We start from the raw sequence: 21,932 nt of genomic DNA on the forward strand, positions 1-21,932 counted from the left end.
GAGAGAGAGAGAGAGAGAGAGAGAGAGAGAGAGAGAGGGGAATACGGCACTTGTACTGCAATAGGAACTTCAATAACATGCCAGAAAGAATCAAATCACTAACAGCCACAACTTATAAGATGACGATGGTCAGACCCAGGGCTGACAGTTTTGCGAAACATCGCACAGCTCTCACGTCATCTATCCGTAACTCTCCAGCACGTTTTCAGCACACACTGCCCCGCTGCTCTTCAAGGGCTGTCAAAGAGCCAAGCCTGGCTCTGTGTGGAGAAGAACCTGAAGCCCAACTCTTGATTTACTGACACAATCATCAATGACAAGATGTTAGTGTCAGTGCCCCCACAATAGGGAGTGAAGGGACAATAATTTCCAATTTTTCTTTTCAGAAATAAAGTTTGTTAATGATTGGGAGTAATTTCGAGGTACACTCAAGCACTGTGGGGGAGTCAAACTGTAAAATTAACACCAGATGCCCTGAGCAGAGGTATACAAAGCCTTCAAGAGACCAGGTAGAGCTGACTAGTCCCTTGTCATGTTTAATATGTATCAAAAGCAAGAAGATGTCAGTCAAAAAGGGCCTGCCAAGGAAGCAGAGAGAAGTGGAGTCCAGGAGGCACCTACGGGCAGAGCCAGGGGCAGACCTGCTCGATGTGAACGGACTGTGCCCTTTCTGGGTGCAAAGGAAGACCACCCCACCGTGCAGTAGGTGTGCTGGGCTCGTTTCACTCACATGCCTCCGTCTGCATTCACTGGACACCAGGCCCCCCAGGTGCTCTGTGACTGTGCAATTTTCTACAAGTAGGCCCGCAGTATGCTGGTCATAGGTGCCTCAATGACTTTTCACTCTCCTCAGTGTAAGTAATCTGATAATGACACCGCCTCCTGCCTAAGTCCGCCACCAGGAAGTGGACGGGGTGGTCCAGGGCTCACTACAGATTGGGAGAGGGATACACTGGCTCTACTCAGCAGCCTGTGAGCTCTGTTTTGGGAACCTGTCTCAGGGATGGCTTGGTTTTTCTGAGAGTGCTGACAAAGATCAGATTTCTCAGGTTGTGAGATTTAAGGTCACGAGCTTCCACGGAGATTTTAGATTCTCCTTTAGCACTGTTTCAATAACCCAGAGATAAAGGAACCTGAAGCATTTCCAGTTTGGAGAGTGCTGGCTGCTCACCAAGCCTGCCTCCTCCTCTTCCTGGGCACACAGGTCCCTACATTTCCCAAAGTGTCCCGTGGTTAGGGTTAGCTTCCGAGCTGAATGTGACACGAAGTGATGCATGCCACCTGCAGGACTTGCTGTAAAAACTCCCCCAGGAATACTCCTCCCCTCTAGTTTTCTCATCCTGTTGGGAATGTCAACACACTGCCTGACCCTGGAAGGTGAAAGTTGAAAATAGCAGTGCTGGCAGAAGCCCAAAGGACTGTATGACCCTGAGATACTGTCACCCCTGATTTACAATACTTTGCCCTTTGTGTGAAAAGTAAACATAGGCTATGTCAAGTCATGAAAACATAGCAGTTGGTCACCCTTCACTAAAACACCGTGATCACTGGCGTCGGCACACATTTTAATCTCAAGAAAAGTTGTCTGAGGTGACTTTCTTCTTTCAGCTACTTAATTCTCGTTCATTCATATTCATAGTTTGATACATATATTCCTTTCCTCTTTTTCCTCTGCATTTTTGCTATCATTCTTAACCCTTTGAACTGGCTTTCTTGATTGGTTTACTCTCATGTTTTATTTTATTATTTTTGTCTTACTGTCTTCCATATGGGTGGCAGCCAGTGTAGCAACTTGGTTAAGGAAGAAACTCAAAGGTCAATTTCATTATAGAATAGTAATTATTATTATTATTTTTCTTTTTCCCCATCAATTTCACTGGGTTTAACACTTTGAGAACTTGGGGGCCAGACTTCACAAACTAATAACAGACCAATTTTCAGTCAGTACTCAGACTATGAATATATGAGAAATCAGAAGTAAACAACTATCCTTGGAAGGGTAATAGAGTTGAAATGGATGGTTGTGTATTTACTACACAAGACCAAAGAGTCTGTCTTAATTTTCCTACGGCCACGCGGAGGTGGGGGTCATAGTGAGAAAGCTGCACTCGGGGTCAGTGAGGAGAGTGAGGCCAAGGAAGAGAAGGGTGACAGATGGCTCCAGATTGAGAGTAGGGGCCTAGGGGACGGCCTTGGCTATGCCACTGAATTCTAGATGACTTTAGGTATTTCAACTCACCCACATCAGGACTAGGGAGGAAGTGAGGGTATAATGACATGATTTCTAGAGACTCAACCATCTCAAGAGAAATTACAAAATGCATAATATTCCTATAATGGAATGTTTAAAGTTATTTACTTTTTAATCATCATTGCCATCCAAAAATAATACACCATGAGTCCAAGTTATAAGAACACATGTGCAAAAGGACTGGAAACTCAATGGTCAGAAGATATGAAGCATCACTAGAGCAGTTGAGGAGAATTTCTTTATTCACAGGCTAAGTGCAAAGCCTGTGTCTTCCCACAATGCCCCTGCTTATGGCTGTGTCTGGGGGACTCCAGAATTTTGCATGTGCTCGGAGCCAGCCTCAAGACTCTTATCTTCACTAAGATTAGAATAAACCAGATCAGTTTTCAGGAGCCACCGGTCTAGCGCAGGGATCCTTCAACTTTGATTATTCTTTTGCTTATAGTTAAAATCAGATAGCTTGCACCCTTGATATGTGTATATTTATACATCTATAAATCATTTGCATATACCACTAACCTACTATGTACATTAGAAAATACATGAACAGCCCGGCTGGTGTGGCTCAGTGGACTGAGCGTCATCCCATGGACTGAGAAGTCCCGGCACATGCCTGGGTTACTGGCTCCATCCCCAGTAGGGGGCGTGCAGGAGGCAGCCGATCAATGTTTCTCACCTGGATGTCTCTCTCTCCCTTCCTCTCTCTCTTAAAAAAAAAAAAATCAATAAAAACATATTTTAAAAAAACACCTTCAGTCAGTTTTTTTTTTTAAAAAAGCACAATAAAATATTTAAATGAGACAGATCAGATAAGCTATATTTAAATTAATTTTATAATCATTTACTTACAATGGTATTTTTGCAATTCCTAAATATATGTTTAACAGTAGCAATGTGATTAAATGTGCCTCTTTACTGTTTGAAAATCTTGGTTAAATGCATTGTAATGGTCCGTTTTTGTAAATAACACTTTGGAAAACACTAACTCGCAAGGAGACATAGGTCTGAATGAAGAAAGGCTATCATTGGTTGCCCTTGCTAAAGTATGGTATTCATTTTGCAATCCATCAATTATGCCAAGGTTTTTATTAAAATTTGGCTAATAAAATTTCTATCTTCCTTAATGTAAATCAGCTTGTATCAGTCAAGTTTCTCCAGGGAAACAGAACCAAAACGATATACATGGATAAATAAGAGGAGATTTATTATGAGAATTAATAGATGTGATTATAGAGGTTGAGATATACTAAAAATATGCTACCCATATACTAGAGAATCAGGAAACCAGTGCTATAATTCAAAGTCCCAAGGCATGAGGGGAGGGGGAAATGTCAGGGAAGGGGACAGTGAGGGGGGTGGGGTGGGGTGGGGGAGGACTGGGAAAACATGCTGGTATATGTTCTGGAGTCTGAAGGCTCAAGACGTAGGAGCTTAGATGTCCAAGGGCAGGAGATGGACGTCCCAGAAGAGAGAGAGTTTGTCCTTCCTGTACCTTTTTGCTCTATCAGGCCTTCACGAAACTGGATGAAGTCTGCCCACCTTGGTGAGAGACAGTCTTCTTAGCCTACTAATTCAAATGCTAACCTCTTGTGGAAACGGCCTCACAGACACTCCGAAATAATGTTTTAGCAGCTATCTGGGCATTCCTTGGCCCAGTCAGTTGACACATAAAATTAACCATCCTGCAGCTCTTCTTAAAATTTAACTGGAAGATGTTACATTTCTATATTTTAAAAAATGAATTCAAACCTGATCTTATCTCTTCGTTTGGAAGATGAGTAACGAAGTTAGAAAATTCTGTTTCCATAATTTTTTAGTGTACTTTCAGAGTTTTAAATAAGTAATACACTTAAATTATCTTTGGCAAGAACATCACAAATGGATGAAACAGTTCCAACTATTCAATTTTAAAATGTTCTTTCCATAGCATGAATTTCTTTCAACAAGCTCTTATTTTCTCTCATTATTAAAATGTCACCATTACCTTGAAGAGACAAATTAAGTGCTTATTTTTTTCAGAAATATTTGTATGGTACCATTATTATTGACAGCTACTTGTCATCATAACAGAGGTAAGCAAATATGAAGTATGTTTATTTTTTCAAAAAGAAATTATATTTGGCAACTCTTCTGAGTACATTAGCAGCAGATATCTGGCGAACCAGATACCATGTTCACGTCTCTTTGGCATGGTAAACATGCCCTCATTTAAGATAATATAACCCATAGAGCCACTTTACTGGGGATATGGACATGGCAATGAGGCACAAGGTGGTAGAAGCAAAGGGCTGCTGTCAATGCCATTGTACGGGTAAGTCTCCTCTTCCCTTAGCAGACCTGAGGTGACACGGACTGGCAGACACATGGGCCGCGTGAAGGCGCCAGTGTCAATCTGTACACTGAAGGGCAACGCTGAGTGTCCCCTTCTGGAGAGTCTCCTCTCAGCACTTCATAGCGTTGCCTTTGTGCACACACTCCCCTTTGGAAACCACCAGTTTAGAGCCAGGCTTTTGTTTTTAGATGTTTATCTTTTAGTTTGTGCAGGACTTTTTTTCCTCAACCTAGTGTCTGTTTCTGAAAGCGTGGTCCATGGCCCACCAGTTTCGGAACAGGTACAATACAGATTTCTGGATCCTGTCGCAGAACTATTTACACTGGAATGTCTGGGCGTCTGTGTTTGCGGTGAGCTCCCTCAGGGGCTGCTCTGGCACACCATAGTCAGATCCACCTTTACACCGTGAGCACCATGCGGAGGGCCCCGAGTCTCTCTAATTCATTGTATCACTAGTACCTGGCACAGGAGGCAATTAGCACTTGCTGAACTGAAATGTAACGAACAGGTTTTTCCCTCCAGCAGAGAACTGAAGGTTTAGTGGGAGTACTTATTCATTCACTCACTCACACTCACTCATGCACTCATTATTGTAGGTATTTGGGTAATATAAACATACTAAAAGCATTGTCTTCTTCACCGGAACCTCTTAAATTAAATGTCTAATCACTATGCTGTACTTCTGAAACTAACATAAAATAATACTGAATGTCAACTGTAATTGAAAAAATAAAAGTATTGCCTTCGAAGAGTTGACAGTGTCAGGGGAAGACAGAAAAAAAACCATGTAAGTAAACGATCTATAATAGAAGGTGATAAATGCTATGGGGAAAAGCAGAGCAGGGTAAGGGGATTGGGAATGCTGAGGTATTGGGAGTGGGGGGAGAGGGCAGTCTGAGGGTGATCAGGGGCACCTCACTAAGACTGAAGCTAAGAGAAGACAAAGGAGGTGAGGGAATTAGCTAAGTGGATATTCCTCTCATTTGCCACAAATCATACTCATCCTCCTTCACAGGTTCAACCAAGACTTCTGAGAAATTTGAGATGCTATTGATACACAGCATAAGCTCAGCAATTTTGGCTGAATGAATAAAAATAGCACTTTGGAGAAAGAAACAATGTGGAGAAATGTATAAAGTTCCTCTTCAAAACCAGGAAAAACAAGTAAATAAAGAACTATTTCAAATCATATGAAGACACCTGAAAAATGTCCCTAGTAGCATATGAGGAGCTAACACATCAAATGCTGGAGCAAAAGCCCCTTAGAGCCACGCTGGCCTCTGCGGGTGTAGCTGGGGCCAGCCTCGCCGATGCTGTGGTGGCTCCAGGTTCACCTGAGCGGTCCAGCCACCACCCAGCAATATGAAAACCTACCTCACACTTCCTGATATGGTGATCATAAAAGTGCTTGCTCGAATTGGGGGAAGTGAACTTAAAAATTCTCCACGATAAAACATTTTGTGGTTTTGCCTGGCTGGTATTGCTCAATTGATTGAGCTTTGTCCCATGGACTGAGAGGTCCCCGTTCAGGGCACATGCCCAGGTTGCAGGCTCAATCCCCAGTAGGGGGTGTGCAGGCGGCAGCTGACTGATGTTTCTCACATCTATGTTTCTCTCTCTCTCTCTAAACAAATAAAAATACAAAAAATATTTAAAAAAACATTTTGTGGTTTTGTTTTGTTTTTGCATTTTTTGGAACATGTAACTATCTAAAGTATTTAAATATAATAGTTAATTGATTATGGTTAAGAAGTTTACTACTTGAATTTATTGATTTTTATATATAAATTTATAAGCAATATATTTAAAATTTTTAATTAGCAATACTGTATTTACTGAGCTAATATATTTAAGAGGCAACTAAAATACTTATTGTGGACATTACTTATATTAAAAATAATGCTTTTTCCTCTTTCTTTTGTCAGTTTTAAGTTTATGATCTTTTTTGTCATAATTTGTGATTTTTAAGTTTCAATTTCTTTAAAGGTAAGATGATGCAGAAACAACTCAGAGTAGTGTCTTTTTTTTTGGACACGCTACCTCATATACAATGAGGACAAGTGAGTAGCTAAGTTCTCACAGCACGAGGAGCTACAAATGCCTTTCAGAGATTTCAGGCTATTTAAGGCCTTACTAGCAACCTATACCTTTAAAAAAAAAGAACAATGAATGAACCTGACACTCAGGGCAGCAAAGGTTAAGTGATTTCTCTGGGGGTAAAAGGGCGAGTCAGCGGGCAGCAGGGCAGCCACTTCACTGCTTGAGCTCAGGGACATATCACAAACATTTCACTGCAATGTGTTGTAATACTTCAATACTTTTACATTTGGGCCTCAGTGCCTTTCTAAACACAAACACAAACACAAACACAGGACTAATAGCTCTATAAGCTTAAGTACTGGGTTTAAAATAAATATTTCTCCTTAAGAACCTGGATTTCCCTTACTTATAAAATATCAAATAAAAAATAGGGCATTGGTTTGTAGATTTTGTTTTGTTTACTGTTAATCAGAACAGCATTAATCATGAATTCTGGTCTCTTCTTTAGTTAACTTGGAAAAAGAAATCATCACTGTAATTGGTTGCAAATCACTCAAGAAACCCTTTCCTCTTTAGCTCGATCTTGGCCACAGTCTCTTCAGCCACTCAAAGTAAAAATGACTCACCTTCCCAATAGTGATCTAAATAAAGACATGCTTCTTCTGAGCAAATATAGGGTTGGGCAAAAACAGGTTTACCGTTGTTTGTATGAAAAATAATACAATAAATAATAATACAAGAATAAACTGTGTTTTGCATACTCACAACTATAAACCTACTTTTGCCCCACCCTGTATTGTTAACCACAAGCAACTCTTTATAGCCAATAAATCTAGTAAACATCATTAGGATGAACTTCTTTACACACTGACTTTTCACTTAAACACAAAACATTTATTTACACTAAGTTGGGACATTATATAAATTAATGTCAAATAAAATACTATCAAATAAAGACTCCCTACACATTTGATGGACTTCTAAAAATCAGTGTCTGCTAATACATGAGGTATTAAGAGGGGGCATTTATTCTCTGTGTCCCTGAGGGGGGTCACTGAATGACTCTGAATAGAGAGCTACCAGGCCCAGCCTGACCACTTACTTCAGCAATTCTCAGGAGCTTTGACTATGCTGTTTCTTCATATGGAATAACATGGCCCAGGACAATTCTTCAAAGCCCAGTTGGAATGACTCTTCTAACTGGAAGCCTTTCTGATGATCCAAGTCCAAATTAGCTGTTCTCTCTCTAATATGCTCACTCATTTTACCTTCCCTACCAATCAGTCGTTTGCATCTATAAGGGACCGTTTCATGGACCGACTCTCATGCTCAGCATAGTGAAGAATAAAAATATATCTGTTGAACTGAATCTTGCTAAAATAGATCCAAAGGATCCACTTAGAGTATGCGGCCCAGTTTCTTCATTCTACAGTTCAAGAAAAGGAGCGGCTCGTCAACAAACACAGCAGGCTGTGTTGAAAGTGAAACCTGGACTCTGAGTTCCCCTAGGTGGCTGACGCTGGGTTCATACTGTTGGAGATCTAGTCCCTGACTGCAGAGCTCTCATTTTGGTAGGTCTAGTCCCTGGTGACTTCGTAGAGGAGTATGATATTGACATCAATGAAAACAAAACTGAGATTGGTGGTACACAGAAGGTGTATATAGATTTTTCGAAAAGATATAAGTAATATATGCATGATTGAAAGAGTTCAGAGTCCTGGCCACAATCTTTTTAAATCAAACAATATGCCACCAGCTGGACTCATGGGACAGCCCGGAGGTCTGAATGAGTGTGCTTCATTTACCAACTGAGGAACTCATTTTTTTTCCTCACCCAAGGACATTTTTCCATTTTTTTGTTCAGAAACAGTGGGAGGGAGAGAGAGAATAGAGAGAGAAACACCGACGTGAAAGGGACACATTGAGTGGCTGCCACCCACACGACCCATCCAGGGCCTGGGACAAACTGCAACTGAGGTACGTGCCCTTAGTGGGAACCGAACCTAGGACTCTCTGGACCGCAGGCCGATGCTCCAACCGCTGAGCCAAACCGGCGAGGGCGAGGAACTCATTTAAGGAGGGTAAAAGTAATTTTACTTTCCACCAGCATGTAAGACTCCACAGGAAGAACAACGTAATAACAAGCCTCTTTGGCTCATCCACCTGGTTGCAGGCAGGTCCCCCCAGTTCCTGGACCAGTCACATTGGTCTTATAGTTCCACGAACAGTCTTTCCTATGTTGTAGTCTGGGTTTGCTGTTCCCATGTCCTCCCAAGTCTTTGCCGGTCTGGTTCCTGCTTCTCCATTAGTTCTCACCTGAAACGGTACCTCCTCGGAGAGGGCCTTTTGACCAACCTACTTAGGTTTTCACTCAGCCCAGATTCTTCCTCCTCCTATTATTTTAATGTCACCCTATTTGCATCCTTTATACACAGGACAGACCAATTACTCTCATGTTTATTATGATGCTAAGGCCCATATCTTTTTTTTTAATCCTCATCCCGAGGACACTTTTCCATTTTTTGTTCAGATAGAATGGGAGGGAGAGAGAGGAAGAGAGAGAGAAACATCCACGTGAAAGGGACACATCGAGTGGCTGCCACCCACACGACCAACCAGGGCCGGGGACAAACCGCAACCGAGGTACGTGCCCTTAGCGGGAACCGAACCTGGGTCTCTCTGGACCGCAGGCCGACGCTCTAACCGCTGAGCAAAACCAGCCAGGGCCCATATCTTTTTTATTGTTCATCACTATATCACCAGGATTTAAACAGGTGCACTATAGATAAACAATATGAATTTGTTGAATAAATTAATGAATTCAAAATACTTTTATAAAACTAACTGAAAATTATTTACATTCACCTAGGAAACCCTTAACAACTTCTAAGAAACACACGATTTTAACTTATGAAATATCTGAACACAATAAACAACAAGTTTCAAATATTGGTTTAATAAAGATTTTTAGCTTTCGCCTTAACCGATTTTTAATAGCTACCATTTATGTCAGAAGTAAAACTTAGGGTTTTTCAATACTAGTCTATGTCAAAAAGTCCATATCTATTACATGTAAAAACATACAGAACTAGTCACTAATAACAAAATATTAAGTATAATAAATATTATGTCTGCTATAATTTAATGATAAAAAGAGAATGACACATAGTCATATACCTCAGATACAAAGAAAAGAAAAACACTTTTCTTGGGGGGGTCAGTAACAAAGAAAACACAAAAACACATGATTCTCAAAGAATGGCAGCTTTCAGAGAAATGTTCCACCTTTTTAGGGAAAAAAGTATGAAGAAGACAAAAGTAACACATTCTCTGTAACAAAAGCAGATTAGAACCATACTAGAAAATCTGAACGGAACCTCTGATAGGAGCATCATGACAGTAGATAAATGACTACTGTCACTGTAAAGAGTCAGTGCGTGTGGTTTTCAGTTTTCACTGCTCAGAGAAGAAAAAATTACAATGGCATTACTGGAACCAAGCTTCTTCTAACACCATCACCTGACTGGGAGTAGGCCTGAATCCATTGACCACTTTTCAATTCTGATGTATGACATTTTTTCAAAGCCATATGGACTCTTTAAAAAAGTTGTATTAACAGTGTTTTGTTTTTTTAATTAAAAGAGTAAATATCTATTAAAAGAGAAATCTGAATATTCAGATTTTTAATACTTTAAAAAGGCAATATTTAGCCCTGGCCAGTTTGGCTCAGCGGGTAGAGCGTCGGCCTGCGGTCCGGAGAGACCCGGGTTCGGTTCCCGCTAAGGGCATATACTTCGGTTGCAGTTTGTCCCCAGCCCTGGTTGGTCTTGCGGGTGGCAGCCACTCGATGTGTCCCTTTCACATCGATGTTTCTCTCTCTCTCTCTTCCTCTCTCTCTCTCCCACTCTATCTGTACAAAAAATGGAGAAATGTCCTCGGGTGAGGATTAAAAAAAAAAAAAAAAAAAGGCAATATTTAATATAACTCCAAAACAAAAGCCAAATCAGAATTGGCCAAGCATAAGAATATTGTACAAACCATTTTTATAGCATGGTTTTGTGTACAAGAATGACTGTGAAACTAAACTGTCTTATTTCCAGACATTTTCTTCCATAAACAATAACGGTCACTGCTGAAAGGACTACTCGCAACCTTACCAGAAATTTCTTGGGGGAACAGTCTAGTCTTCAAAACAAATGGTATCTGTCTAATTCTTACTGCAAAATCTAAAATGCTACTCTACGTACTGTATTTCATTTGTAATAAGTCTTTGTGATAAGGTTAACACTTCAACACGTAACACAAATAAGAGAGCACCAAAAAATGAAAATTACTTTGCTTATGTTTCCGTATTAGAATTTTATTTGCTAAAGGGTAAAAACAGATTTGCAAAATTCACAGTTAACTTAAAACAATAGTTTTAAACCTTTTATTCCTAGCCCTTACTGCCTTCAGGAAGGAGAGAACATCTGGTTATTTAAGGAACACAATATGTTCACATTTTCTATGACTTTTGTTTCTAATTGGGTTTTAAAATTTTTTTGAATTTGAACAACTAGTTAGAACAATGTTTTTTAATCACTTCATATTTTTCAGACTGTCCTCCTTCTATCCCTCTATTTATTTAGTGGATTGTTTTTGGAAATTTGCTCAGTGGTTCTAATATGATAAACATAAGAAAATAAGAATTAGGACTGTGGTATAAAGAGTTAAATATAGAAACAGTATTTATGGTGAACCGAATATAGGATGCTACAAAGAGATATATGACATCCAGTTTCTATATACAGCATACATTTAAAAAACTTTCAAATAGTTCTTGGGCAACTTATATACATGGCAGTTTCACTTATTACAATTGTCTAGTACAAATGAAGAATTTGGGTGAGCAATAGCAGTAACTAGGATCCCACTATTTTTAATACCAGTGAAACTATAGCTCTGGTGTGAAAAGGTAGTCAGAAGACATGGGTTCAATTGCTGGCTCTGCCACTGACCTTGAATTAGTCTTTAAACTTCACCTTGATCTTCAGTGTTCACCTACAGAAGGAGGGGCTAGATTAGACTCTCTAGGTTCTTTGCAGTTCCAAAAATTTGACAGTCTAAGTAAAGTATGTTAACTACATTCTTTGTTATGTCTTCTTTGTTCCATAATATTTAAAGGTGGTAACAAGTTTTAAAATAATTCTGAAACAGTAAATTAAGGAACTAGATGCCCTTTAAGTTCAAGTTGTAGGGTTAGTTCACCATCTTGATAAAAATGGCAGCTGACAAAATTGGCTACAGCTTCTATAGAATGTAGATATGGGTTCCAGAAATTCACTAGGTGAATGAGATATACCTATTTTAGAGTCAGTATGGTGTACTGGAAGAGGATTAGCATTTGAGTCAGAATTCAATTCTACCCCCCCTTTTTTTTCTTTATTCCTCACCTGAGGATATTTTTTTCCATTTTTGTTCAGATAGAGTGGGAGGGAGAGAAAGAGAGAGAGAGAGGGAAAGAGAGAGAGACATCGATGTGAAAGGGTCACATTGAGTGGCTGCCTCCCACACGACCCCAACCAGGGCCAGGGATGAATAGCAATTGAGGTATGTGCCCTTGACTGGAATTGAACCCGCGACTCGGTCCACAGGCCGACGCTCTAACTGCTGAACCAAACTGGCCAGGACTACCCTTATTTTCTTAACAAAATTTTAGAACACAAAGCTCAATATTAAAAAAAAAAAAAAGCAGCATCATGGGGACAAATAATGGAAAATAACTCAACAAGCAAATAGCTAAATTACAAGGTGCTATGAGGACTCAAAAGGGAAAACATGGCCTATCTGAGCCTGAGAATGGCTTCGTGGGGAAGGTAGAACGGATGCAGGAATCTCAGGAGATGATGAGTAGATACAAGGTCATGGAGTCACTCTAGCTAGCCTGGAAGCTCACACGCTTTTTGGTCTTGGGAAGACCATATAAGCTAAACAACTCTTCACTGAAAAACAATGAGGAAAGACAACCTGCTCTGCCTACCTCATAGCTTATTGTGAGGACCAAATTAAGCACACCAAAGTGCTTGGAAACTGTGAAGGAATATGATCCTATTATTACAGTTTACAGGCCCATTATTTCCGTCTGTTCAAATAAATCTTTTCATAGTGAAGCCTACATCACATCTGATATAAAACAACTAAAGCTCAGTGTCTCAAGCTCTAATTGCAGAGTCTCTTCTCAACTCAGCACCTTCCCTGGGATTTGGGGATAGCACTAGGACAAAGTGCTTTTCTGAAGCTGACGATGAATCCCTAAGCTCTGAGTTCCTTGTTTATTTTTATGTTATTGAGGAGTTTGTCAACAGTACTCATCACTACTGTATGTGAAGCTGGGATATGAAAAGTGTACTTTCTTGCCTCAAATCTCATCTTTCTCTAGTTTACTTCTTAGAGACATGTGTGTGTTTATATACTTACTCTGATTTGCTTGTATCAGAGATGATTCAAGTATTTTAAGTGTTTTGTTGTTGCTAATAATAGAACACATTCAAAGCACTCTGCTGTTTGGATGTTTTAGAGGATATGAGTAGGGGGCTAGCATCACCGTTCCCTCCATCTCCCCACCCCAGAATAAATGGCCTCCTTTAAGACTATAATAGATATTAACTACACCCGAAACTCTGAAATACTTGTGGATTTCTATAATATATATAAATTTTCTTTTTTATTTATCTTTGTAGCACTGTACTAAATCCTATCAGGTCATAAGAAGCCAGTTCTTTATGGACGAAGGATGCTCTGGTTGGGTGGGTCATTAGAGACTATTTCAACCACAAAAGAGAAGACCAAGACTCAGCAAGCATGAGTTTTCTAAAATCACGAGGAGGATTGATAGCGATGTCAAGGTTTGACCCAATGTCCCAATTCCTAACTCAGGCTCCTTGCAGGACCCTATGCTGCAACAGATCTACAATTAAGTGACCATAGTTATTATTTGACATTCACTAAATAATGCTGATGGGTCAGCCATCATATACACTTAAACTATCACCTTACTGGGTTAGCCATATGAAAGTCCCTTAATACTATACAGCTTTCTTAATTTTTCCTATAGATATCATCCATGAAGTTGCTCTCAATAGCATGTTAAATGTTTTCATAAACATTTTAAATGACTCCCTCTTCTTGCCAATTTCTTGTGTCTCAGAAATAGCAATTTAAGGTTCTACATTTTGGACCATTATCTTAATCATGGTTTTACTTGGTAAGATCCTGAATGTAAAAGTAGGGGTTATCTTTTTTTTTTTTTAATATTTATGCTATTAATTATTTTTTTCTCTTAAAATTTAGAGAACATATTTCTTGAATCCTTATAGAATTGACTTCATTATACTCTTTTATTATGTATACTACATTATTGAGATAAAAGTACTCTATTAAAATCACAGATTACACTAACAATGTTGACAGATTTATTATATAGAATTCTGCAATTAGAAGAGTGAATGATTCATAGTAAGATCAACCATAATTAGCTAGGGAAAAATTACCAAGATCGATAGATTTAGATCACATACTCATTTCTCCCTTCAGTTAAGCCAAGCAAATCACATAAGTAGATAATTCAAATAGTTACTTTTGCAATTTTTCCTACTCTGTATGACTGCAATAACTCCTAATGCTGAGTTTGTAGACCAAAACTCATTGGCCAGTAATCTCATTATTTCTTTTATGGATATTTCATAATCTTGGTTACTTTTTATAAAATATATATATTCTTACACAACTTACATGTAACATATATACAAAAACATAAAGTATGAGACTTTTGAATTCATACTCAGACTCTTAAACCTGACCAGAAAAAAAAATTGCTATTTTATGTATCAGAGAAACAATGGATTTTATTTCTGATACTTAATGAAATTTTGTGTAAGAGAAATTATATAAAATTATGTATCTGTTGAAAATGGATATAGGTACAGGGAAATAAGTTATTTTAAATCAACCATAGACTAAATAGAGAATATACTCAAATGCTGAAGTCAACAAGTGAGGAAAGGACAGAAATTCTTTAGAATCAAATGTATGTTGAGCATGGAGGCCCGAGCCGATCAGACAGAGCTTTGGCAATGGAATCCACAGACAAACTGACTCAAAGACAGTTCGACAACTGCCAACAAGACTGTTGGGAGTCCTGCCAGAGAGCCAAAGGCTGGGATTACCACCCAATGCCTGGCATTCTCCTGCTTGTGTTTGAAGCATTCTCTCTTATATTTCATCCAATATTTTTGTTTGGCTCAAATGCATCAAGAATTCACAGATTTTTTTTAGATCATTAAATGTTCTTATTTTCAAGAAATATAACATTAGTTGTAAAAGAGCACACTTTTTCTCTGAAGTGTAAAGACAATTTTGGTGACTTGCTTTAAGTTCAAATCAGTATTATAGTCTGTTTAAATTTTTATTTTATTAGGTTACTTTTTACCCACATATTCATAATGTAAAATTATTTAGTATCATAAACTGTTATAGAACTGGTCCTTTTTTATTGCTCTGATATACTGGTGTGATGCCCCTGAGGCTCTATGTGGGTAAGTTGGCACTCTGAGGGGTTCCAATGACAATGATGGTGGTTATAAGGAGAAGCAGTTGTTCATCTACTTCTTTGCATTATGAGGAAGGCAGGAGGGCAGGACAACCTTTTAAGGGACAAGAGATGTGTGTTTCATTTAGTTTGCTCAGTTGCTAGGCAATGAGGTATATGCGTTTTGGCCAATAACTCTAGGCAAATTCTTTCATTAGGCAATTCATCTGCCTTTAGACAAACTCCACATTAGAAATTCTTGGAGTCATACAGAGAATCCAATTTTTCACCCAACTTAAAATTGTACGTATCCTACTTGGAAAGCTTACCTTTGGATCTCGAAGGAACAGAGCCTTAAGGATCAGTGAATGTACATCGCCAATTACTGGGTAATGCATCAGAAGGCCGAGACAGGTCTGGTAGTTACTAGAGATCACTAAATAGGAGAAAAAGAATAATTCAGAAGCAATATTTCTTAAGATGTTTGCATTACTGAGTAAATAAATAACAACTTAGAGTCAAAGAAAGCAAACCAATAACTCAGTTGACTTGATAAAAGGAAATAGGGAGAAGGGACCTTTACCAAATGGCCTTTGAAGCAACATGCTATACTGTTAACTGCAATCTAATATACTATCACTTATCCTCAGGGGGTGCTGGAAGGAAGAGCCTGAGACATATAAATGTGTGTGTTTGCAATATAAATAAACTCTCAAAGCATGCATATTTACTGCTATTTACATGCTTATGTTTAAATGTCTCCAGTTTTGCTTAGAAATTACAAAAATCTCATGAATGGGAAAGAATAAGTTTAAAATTTTCATAAAATAACATTTACCCTGAGTGTCATGCTTTATTATTATTTTTTTTTATCCTCACCCGAGGATATTTTTCCATTTTTTGTACAGATAGAGTGGGAGGGAGAGAGAGGAAGGGAGAGAGAGAGAGAAACATCGATGTGAAAGGGACACATCGAGTGGCTGCCACCCGCACGACCAACCAGGGCTGGGGACAAACTGCAACCGAAGTACGTGCCCTTAGCGGGAACCGAACCCGGGTCTCTCCGGACCACAGGCCGATGCTCTAATCGCTGAGCCAAACTGGCCAGGGCGTGAGTGTCATGCTTTATAACTTACATGCTACATATATTCTTTTGTATATGTAAATATTACATAAGTCAAAATTTTTTAAAATACAGTTTCTTTCAAATATTTGTTTTTCTAAAGGTAACAAGAAATTTAGGGGAGATATCTATGCAGCATTTCTTGGAGGAAAAATGTCAAAATCTTCATAGATTAGCCTAACTGTGTCTTAGACTGTCATTTAATTTTTTTTCAAATCAACCTAATTATGGGCACAATTATTAAACACATCTTTCAGGCAGGTCTATGTAAACTACTTCATTTCTTGGCAATCCATCTGCCACGGCTGTCACAGTCAGGCCCATTAAGGATGCTTGTTTTGTAAGCCACTCTGACTGCCTCCACATCACTGCTTGTGAGGAAACTTCACAGTTACCACTTCCTGTGGCTGCAACCGAATCTTTTCTATTAATCAGAGTAGTTAGTTGAAAAAGATTCCATAGGAAATCAACTGTGATTAAACAGAAACAACACAAACCACAAAGTAAATACTTGTTTGTGATCAGAAATACCATTGATTCTTAGATTTTTTTCTTCCCCCCTTCTGTTGAAAACACCATTTCTTGCTATAGCTTCCCACCCCTCCCTCTGCCCATGAACATTATGGGGAAAGTAGACAGGACTGGGCAGAATGAATAATTATAATCTATGCAAGGAACCACTTCATCATCTTCGTCTCTGTTGCTGACCTGACAGCTTGTGATTTCATACGTCTGGTTTCATTGTAAAGCACTCACTTCTCTACCCTTTCTGTATCTGTTCAGACTCTCCTTTTCTTATTCGTGCATTTTGTCATATTCACATTCAGTTACCTACTGTCCTTTTCTCTCTGGAATTTAGAAAGCTTGCATACTGAGAATAGTATAATGTTTTTATGTATAGTCTTTTTGAGATCTAACAAATAAATAAAACTTAGATAATCAATTCATTTTATAACTCATAAAGTTATTTCCCCAAATGCTATAATGATTATATATTAGTAAATGACCTAGGATGTATTCGTGTATATTTTGGAAGTGGTTATGGGGTTGGGATTCAAAGATGTGGGTTTCAATCCTAGGACTCCATTTGAACCTTTCATAAAAAGTTGTCTGAAGTTTCAATTACATAATCTATGTGACTGATTTATAGCAGCTGCTCAAAACCTGTTGATGGTAACCTCTCTGAGTTTAAGTTTAGGCATTTAGAAAATAACTTTCTCATTTAAAACAACTATATGCCTGCAGAGCCCGTATGGTTCAGTGGCTGAACATCGACCCATGCACCAAGAGGTCGCCGTTTGATTCCTGATCAGGTTGTGGGCCTGATCCCCAGTGGGGGGCATGCAGGAGGCAGCTAATTGATGTTCTCTCTCATCAGTGTTTCTATCTCTCTCTCCCTCTCCCTTCCTCTCTCTCTAAAACCAATTAAATAAATAAATAAATAAATAAAACACTATATGCCTACCTCATTCAATTCAATCATTATTTGTTGAGTACCTAATCCATGACAGGAGGGGATGCAGAGAAGAACAGAGAGTCCTTATCCTGACGAAAGGGTGCATGTACAACAAGTTATCTTCTATCACTAAGATGACAATGGATTATTATAATAATAATTATTATTATTTTTAATCCTCACCCAAGGATATTTTTCTATTTATCTTCAGAGAGATGGGAGGGAGGGAGAGAGAGAAATATCGACTGGTTGCCTCCCGTATGACCTCACCCAGGCCGGGGACGAACTGCAACCAAGGTACATGCCCTTGACCGGAATCTGTCCAGAGACTCACAGGTCCACGGGCTGACGCTATAACAACTGAACTAAACCGGCCAAGGCAACAATGAATTATTGAAGGCTTTCTGAAACTAGGCCCTATGCCAAGACCTTTACCTGCATTATCTTATTAGTTTATATGATAATCTTATTATAAGGATACAAGTATTATCCCTGTTTTATAGATGAGAAAACTGATAGTTGGAAAGGTTATGTCATTTGCTCAAATCACACAGCTCTTGGTGTATGAGGTCAGGTATGGTAAATATTTATAAATAGGCATAAATTCTTGCATTTAGGGATAAAATAGCATAGAAAACAAATAGTCATGGATTAACTATAAAACAAACAAAAAATAAGCTAAGAAAAAGGAAACCTTAAGTTAAGGCTTTAACATAATGTATTGTGCCGCTCCACTGAAAACAAAGCCAATGTGTATGAGAGTCCTGCAAGGTAACCAGGCACACAGAAGACATTCAATAAATGTGATATGCTCTGAAAAATGTGTTGAGGGCTTAGTACTTGGAGGAAAAGATACATAATTACTACATGCAGCGTCTCCAACTATTTAAAAACCCTTACTATTGTAATTTCCCTATTATAAAATAGCAACATACGAAATGGACTTCAAGTGGACCAGATGATCAGGTGGGGATAGGAAGTAAATCTTAAAAATAACAAAACTTTTATTCTTTGCACTCTGGGAGAAAGCCAAGAATAAAACAGGGTCACATCCTTCTCCATATAGAGTGATTTTCATCCAGTGTTTAAGACCCTCATAAGATTTTGTCCTTAAAAGTTCTCATTTCTCTAGTAGCTTTTGGGCAGACCAAAATGAGACTTTTAAATTAAATTTAAAAAGAGGACAATCTCAAATTCAGAGTAGCCCACTCTTTGTCTAGTAAAAGACTTTACTTAAGACTGTACCCCTTTAACAAACAGGGTTGCCGACTGAAAGGCAGTAAGTGAGCAAGTGTCAGGTGCAGAGTCACTGGTGGCGAGGGGGCAAGCACTGGGGAGAAAGGACATGGGATTAGAAAAGTCAGAATGACAGCATGTTACTCCACAGCGTCACTGGTACCAGCTCTGAAATTTGGAGTGAACCAGTTCACTGTACAGGCTTGAGTTTTCTCCACCATCTCTAGCTCATGACCCATTAAGGCAGCGATTTTCAACATTTCTCATCTCATGACACACACAAACTAATTACTGAAATTCTGGGGCACACCAAAAATATAAACTTTTTGCTAATCTGACAAAAAAAAAAAAATAGGTGTAATTGTTATTCATTCACACAGGATGGCTATTGTTATGTTTGGCTGTGTGTCATTCTGTTATTTGACAATCTAAGGGAAAAGAGGTCAGTGCCCCTGACTAAATAGTCAGGTATTACATGTTTTAAAAATCCATGTGGCACACCGGTGTACCATGGCACACTGGCTGAAAATCACTGCATTAAAGAAATAAATGTGGCCCTGGCCGGTTTGGCTCAGCGGTTAGAGCGTTGGCCTGCGGTCCTGAGAGACCCGGGTTCGGTTCCCACTAAGGGCATGTACCTCGGTTGCAGTTTGTCCCCGGCTCTGGTCAGTCGTGCGGGTGGCAGCCACTCGATGTGTCCCTTCACGTCGATGTTTCTCTCTCTCTCTGTTCCTCTCTCCCCCTCCTACTCTACCTGAACAAAAAATGGAAAAATGTCCTCGGGTGAGGATAATATAAAAAAAAAAAGAAATAAATGTGATGACACAGTGCAAAAACCTTCGTCTTTTAAAGCAAGTTATTACCACTGATGTAATAATTGTAGGCAAGTGCTCAGAGCCCAAGTTCTAGTTCTTTACATCTGTAAAGTGTCATAAAATAGAAGTCTGAAAAAAATGAGTGTGTATTAAAATTTAGAAAAGGAACTGTAAGCCTTATTCATAGTTTTGCCTCTCTTAATGTTTAATCCAAATGAAAAAACAAAAAACATAGATAAGGTTTTTTATTTGTTAGATAATATGAATACAAATCTATAGGTTTATTTTATGTCTTTAAGTTTAGTGATGGTTAAAAAAATTTTTTTTCCTTTATTGATATTTTAGAGAGAGAGGAAGTAAGAGGGAGAGAGAGAGAGAGAAACATCGATGAGAGAGAACATCAACTGGCCACCTCGTGCATGCCCCCACTGGGGATCCGGCCCACAACTTGGGCATGAGCTCTGACCAGGAATTGAACTGGGACTTCTTGGTGCATGGGTCAACATTCAACCACTGAGCCACACTGGCTGGGCAAGTTTAGTGATTTTTAACGCCATACTCAGAATTATAGATTTCAGTAGACATGTTTGAAGTATAGAAAATATTCAAGGAAGAAGTCCTGACAATATCTGTTTCTTTTTGTTAGACTTCGTGTATTTACTCATTTAACAAACATTTATTAAATAACTGTTTTTGTCCTGGCCGGTTTGGCTCAGTGGTTGGAGCATTGGCCTGTGGACCAGAGAGTCCCGGGCTTGGTTCCCACTAGGGGCACATACCAAAAAAACAAAAAACAAAAAACAAGCCCTGGCCGATTTGGCTCAGCGGTTAGAGCGTCGGCCTGTGGTCCAGAGAGACCCGGGTTTGGTTCCTGCTAAGGGCGCGTACCTCAGTTGCAGTTTTTCCACGGCCCTGGTTGGTTGTGCGGGTGGCAGCCACTCGATGTGTCCCTTTCATGTCGATGTTTCTCTCTCTCTCTCTCTCTCTCTCTCTCTCTCTCTCTCTCTCTCTTCCCCTCTCTCCCTCCCACACTATCTGAACAAAAAATGGAAAAATGTCCTCGGGTGAGGATAAAAAAAATATATTATAAAAAAACAAAAAAATAACTGTTTTGTTCCATACACTGAATTAAGTCTTAAAGATATGACAAGAAGTAAGACACAATCTCAACTTCCTTTCCTATTCCAGTGGAAGAGAATTCAAAAACTGCAATGCATGCCAGAGCTGCTAACAGTGGCAGGTACTAGGGGCTATGACAACTAGAATGGAAGACGGGGGTCAGCGAGGGTGTCAGCCAACAGCATGTGGAAACACACGGAGCCAGAGCACTGAGTGGCCCCTATGGCAGGGGTGCTAAGAAGAAATGGAGACATGGAGGGTGAAAGCCGGGTGGTGGTCTTGTTTATAAATAGGGGACAGAGTTTAGATTTTATTTTATATTTGTTAGCATTTACCTTCTATATTGAAAAAAACATGCTGATGTTACCAACTCCTATTTTAAATGTTATCAACGGACTTCCTATTCAAGAAGACAAAGCTTTCACTTGTCCTTAGCACTGACCACCACACGTCCACTGATGGCCTCAGCGCTCTGCATTCCTTGTCTCACCCCCATGAAGTTATAGGGTAACTTGAGTGAGATGGACTTTCAGAGTTTTTCATTCTTCTAACTAGGCAACTGTTAGCACAGCTGTGCAACACGGGGCATCGGGACTGCTCTTCCTTTCTTGCACAGCCTCTTTTCTTTCCCGGGGTTTACAACTGTTTTGTTTTTCATTTTCCTTGTGTATGTATTTAACATCAAATTAATTTAAATGCTCTCCCAGGCATACGATCTCAATACTTTTCAGAATTTTAGGTATTTTGTCAATTTCAGAAAAAAATTCCTCACGCGGCCTCTGGCCTGCTGCTCCCTCATCCTGGGGGTGTCCTTCACCTCTTGTCAGAGTTATATCCTTATTTCCCACAGTAACTTTCTTGCTTTCTTCTCTCATCTGGTGAAGCAACATCCTCCAAAAGTTTTATGCACAGGACATGAATTTATTGAAACCATCTCTGTTTGAAAGATTTTCTACTGGCAATTAACAGTTTGACTAGGTACAGGATTCCAGGT

At 39.2% G+C, this 21,932-nt stretch overlaps 1 protein-coding gene across 3 annotated transcripts in view; it reads right to left on the reverse strand.

Annotated features, from left to right (window-relative positions):
* TBC1D5 (TBC1 domain family member 5) overlaps positions 1–21,932 on the reverse strand; it is a 504,213-nt gene that overhangs the window by 90,144 nt on the left and 392,137 nt on the right. For all 3 annotated transcript variants that reach the window (XM_036267496.1, XM_036267498.1, XM_036267497.1), the window contains one exon: positions 15,519–15,625. In XM_036267496.1, the coding sequence (XP_036123389.1) occupies positions 15,519–15,625 (107 nt within the window). The remainder of the gene's footprint in view (positions 1–15,518; positions 15,626–21,932) is intronic.

This window comes from Molossus molossus, unplaced genomic scaffold (assembly GCF_014108415.1).
Source record: "Molossus molossus isolate mMolMol1 unplaced genomic scaffold, mMolMol1.p scaffold_m16_p_18, whole genome shotgun sequence".
Lineage (NCBI taxonomy): Eukaryota > Metazoa > Chordata > Mammalia > Chiroptera > Molossidae > Molossus > Molossus molossus.